This window comes from Pyxicephalus adspersus, chromosome 2 (genome assembly GCF_032062135.1).
Source record: "Pyxicephalus adspersus chromosome 2, UCB_Pads_2.0, whole genome shotgun sequence".
Lineage (NCBI taxonomy): Eukaryota > Metazoa > Chordata > Amphibia > Anura > Pyxicephalidae > Pyxicephalus > Pyxicephalus adspersus.
The window spans coordinates 506,091-509,402 of NC_092859.1; the positions used below are offsets into that span (position 1 = coordinate 506,091).

The following is a 3,312-nucleotide window of genomic DNA, read 5'->3' on the forward strand; positions in this document are numbered from 1 at the left end:
TAATTAGTCTTGTTACTTGCAAAGCACACACCTCCTAGACTTAAAAAATGCATTGAAGATATACAAAAAGTGAAATTATAGATTATGTCTTGGATGAAAACTAGACAGGGGATGTAGACCAACAAAGCGATACGGATGAACAGGTTTCTAAGACGGAAGACGAAGTAGAGTATCAACCAGAATTCACAGACACATCTAATGAGTCTGATGAGGAGGCCACCACTGCTAAAGCTGCTTCCATTCCAGCTGAATCATTCAAATCTAAAAGTGTTGGAGTTCAGTACCTCCTGACGTACATGGCAGATGAGCTGCTGAAAATGTCATCAAAATGACCCCTGGGATCACAATGTTTGCTGTGACTAGAGTAGGTGACATCAAGACATGTTTTGGATTGTTCATGCAATTGTCACTAAAATAAGTCATAATTTCTATGACAAACCTTGAAGAAAAAAATGTCCATGGGGACATGTGGAATGACATTGATGGGAAATGCCTATATGCCTTTATTGGTGATCTTCTTGCTGGAGTGTACAGATCCTGTAATGAGGCCACTCATAGTCGCTGGGATAATTGGTCATCAGGCAGAACAATTTCAATGAATTACAATGAAGACTGCTCAGATTTGACAACAGAAATACTAGAGCAAAAGCTGACAAGCTTGCTCCCATCGGGGATGTCTGGGAGAGATGGGTGCAGCACCTTCCACTGATGTTTCACCCTGAGCCTCAGGTGACAGTAGAATAATGTTTTGTTCCTTTCCCTGGAAAATGCCCCTTCCGGCAAATACATGCCCAGTAAGCCAGGCAAATACGGAATAAAAATATGGGCAGCCAGTGATGCAAAACCAAGCTATGCCTGGAATCTACAGATTTACACCTGCAAACCTGCAAGCGGCATCCCAGAGAAAAAACAAAGAAAACGTGTAGTCCTCGATATGACTACTGGACTGCTGGGCACAATATCACGTGTGACAATTTTTTTTTACCAGCTGTGGTATCACGTTGGTCAAGAACTTCTCAGGAGGAAACTTACCATGGTAGGCACAATGAAAATATATAAACCTCAGCTGCCAACCAAAATTTTGCAGGTGAAGGGCAGGGCTCCACTTTCCTCAAAATTTGCATTTACAGACACCACCAATATTTCATATTGTCCAAAAAGAAACCGGAGTGTGATACTGATGTCCACTTTTCACAAAGATGAAGTTGTGTCATCAGGAACTGACAAAAAGCCCATACTTATCCTGGATTACAAAAACATAAATGTGGAGTGGACAACCTGGACAAGCTGACTGCCACCTACACTTGTCAGCAAATGACCGGGAGATGGCCAATGGCTGTGTCTTAGATGTGTCTGCGTACAATATGTTTGTGTGGTGGAGCCACATTCACCTGGGGTGGAACTCAACCAAATTTCCTTGTCAAGGCATTGAGCAGAAGTACCAGGTTCCCCGAGATCCAATCACTGTAGCCCTTGTCAGACAGCTGCAGAGCTCGAACAGAAATCTAGACCTCAGTGTAACGCCCAGGTGGTTAATATATATATAATAATAATATATAATATATATTAATAACATAAAAGGAAATAAAAACAAATATTTAGGAGATGTGTTTTAATACCCCTCAGTAGAAGTCCGGTAACATAACAACCTTTTATTTTCTTATATAATTCTCTTGAGGTTCATTTTAACATGTTTCTTTTAAATTAAAAACAAGAGGTATGCTAAAAAAGAAAGACCAAGAGGGTCACACCAAAAATAATAAAACCAATCTATTCATGAATAAGGAAGCCTAACAAGGTAACAAATTGGATGAAAAATAATTGTTTTTAAGGCATTTTATGGATGATTTAAGGCACAGGTGAAAAGTGTATAGTGACTTTTGGGGCAACTTGTATAATCATAAATATAGGTGTGTGTGTGTCTACTTCCTCCAACTCTTAGATTGTAAGCTCTTTGGACCAGCATCCTCATGTCATTGTTTTTATCTGTCATTTGCAACCCCTATTTAATGTACAGCACTGCGTATAATATTATATGTATAATATGTTGGTGCTTTATGAATATAATTTATTATTATATATATATAAATTATGCACCCACAGCTTCCTCCAGATCAAAGGATTACAGGAGGGTCCCGGGCCATTCTCTATCAGGAAAATACAAAAAGATTTACAATCATTTGTGATTTTTCTCATCTCTCTGATTGTACAATAATGTCTGCTGAAAGAAGTGCAGCCAATCGATGGTACACAGCAAATCATCCAATCACAACATAGAAAGGTGCCGGAAACTGCACAAGGTAATGTCCTTTGCCCGTGCGTGGGTATAGAAAATCTATAGGGGGGGCCCTGTGATAGGGTGGCACTTGTGAGTTGTTGGGGCCCCTAAAAATTATAAGGCCACTGCAGACTGTGTGGCCCCTGCAGATTGGAAGTTTGAAGGCCCCTTGCAGATTTGGAGGCCATGCGCACTGTCAGGCCCCTGTGGATTGTGGGGCCCTTTAATATTGAAAGTTGTGAGGCCGCTTGAAGATTTTGAGGCCCTGAGCAACGTGAAGCCCCTATGGATTGGGAGGCACTTCTGGATTGTGGGGGCTCTGCAGAATGGAAAATTGGAGGCCCATATGCTCCGGAAGACCCCAAACAGTTGCTTGGTAATCTGAGTGATGGAGGTCTGGTGTTCGGATTCCATTCCTGGGTTCCAATTGCTGTCTCATTTGTTTCACATCCTCACTTTATTTCAAATTTATAAATATCACTTGGTCAGATTTGACTTTTTTATGATTTCACCCACACAGATTATGTACGTGGCTCTCAGTGGCACTATATGTGACAGAGGACAGCGTGGTCAGCTGGATGTCCGGGATCTCTCGTTCCGTTTGTTCTCTTCATACAGAAGGTCCTGAAATACAGAGAAGATCTGATAAGCACCAGCAGATCCTCCATAACCTAAAATATCAATCTGCATTGTGCACATATAAAACATTCGGTGCTGTGCTGGGGGTGCTAGGAGCACTGGGGGTTCTCGGGGAATATGGGGTGGCACTGGGGGTTCTCGGGGAATATGGGGTGGCACTGGGGGTTCTCGGGGAATATGGGGTGGCACTGGGGGTTCTCGGGGAATATGGGGTGGTACTGGGGACACTGGGTGCAGGTTTCTGATAGATCCAGCTACCTATTACTCTAATCTTTGCATTTATTACTTTCAGTCCATTGTATAAGGCCCTGGGGTTCCTAAATCTTATTAGCTTTTATTTGTGCTGAGCAAACTTTGTTCAACACATGCTTTACATGGAGTCTTCCTGATTGGTG

At 42.0% G+C, this 3,312-nt stretch overlaps 1 protein-coding gene across 1 annotated transcript in view; it reads right to left on the reverse strand.

Annotated features, from left to right (window-relative positions):
* Nucleotides 1-1,597: 1,597 nt before the first annotated feature.
* The window catches only part of LOC140322643 (phospholipid scramblase 3-like), a gene marked incomplete at its 5' end in the record, with an annotated part of 5,638 nt that continues 3,923 nt past the window's right edge, over nucleotides 1,598-3,312 (reverse strand). The window contains 1 exon segment of the mRNA XM_072399198.1: nucleotides 1,598-2,902. Coding sequence (XP_072255299.1) covers nucleotides 2,849-2,902 — 54 coding nt within the window.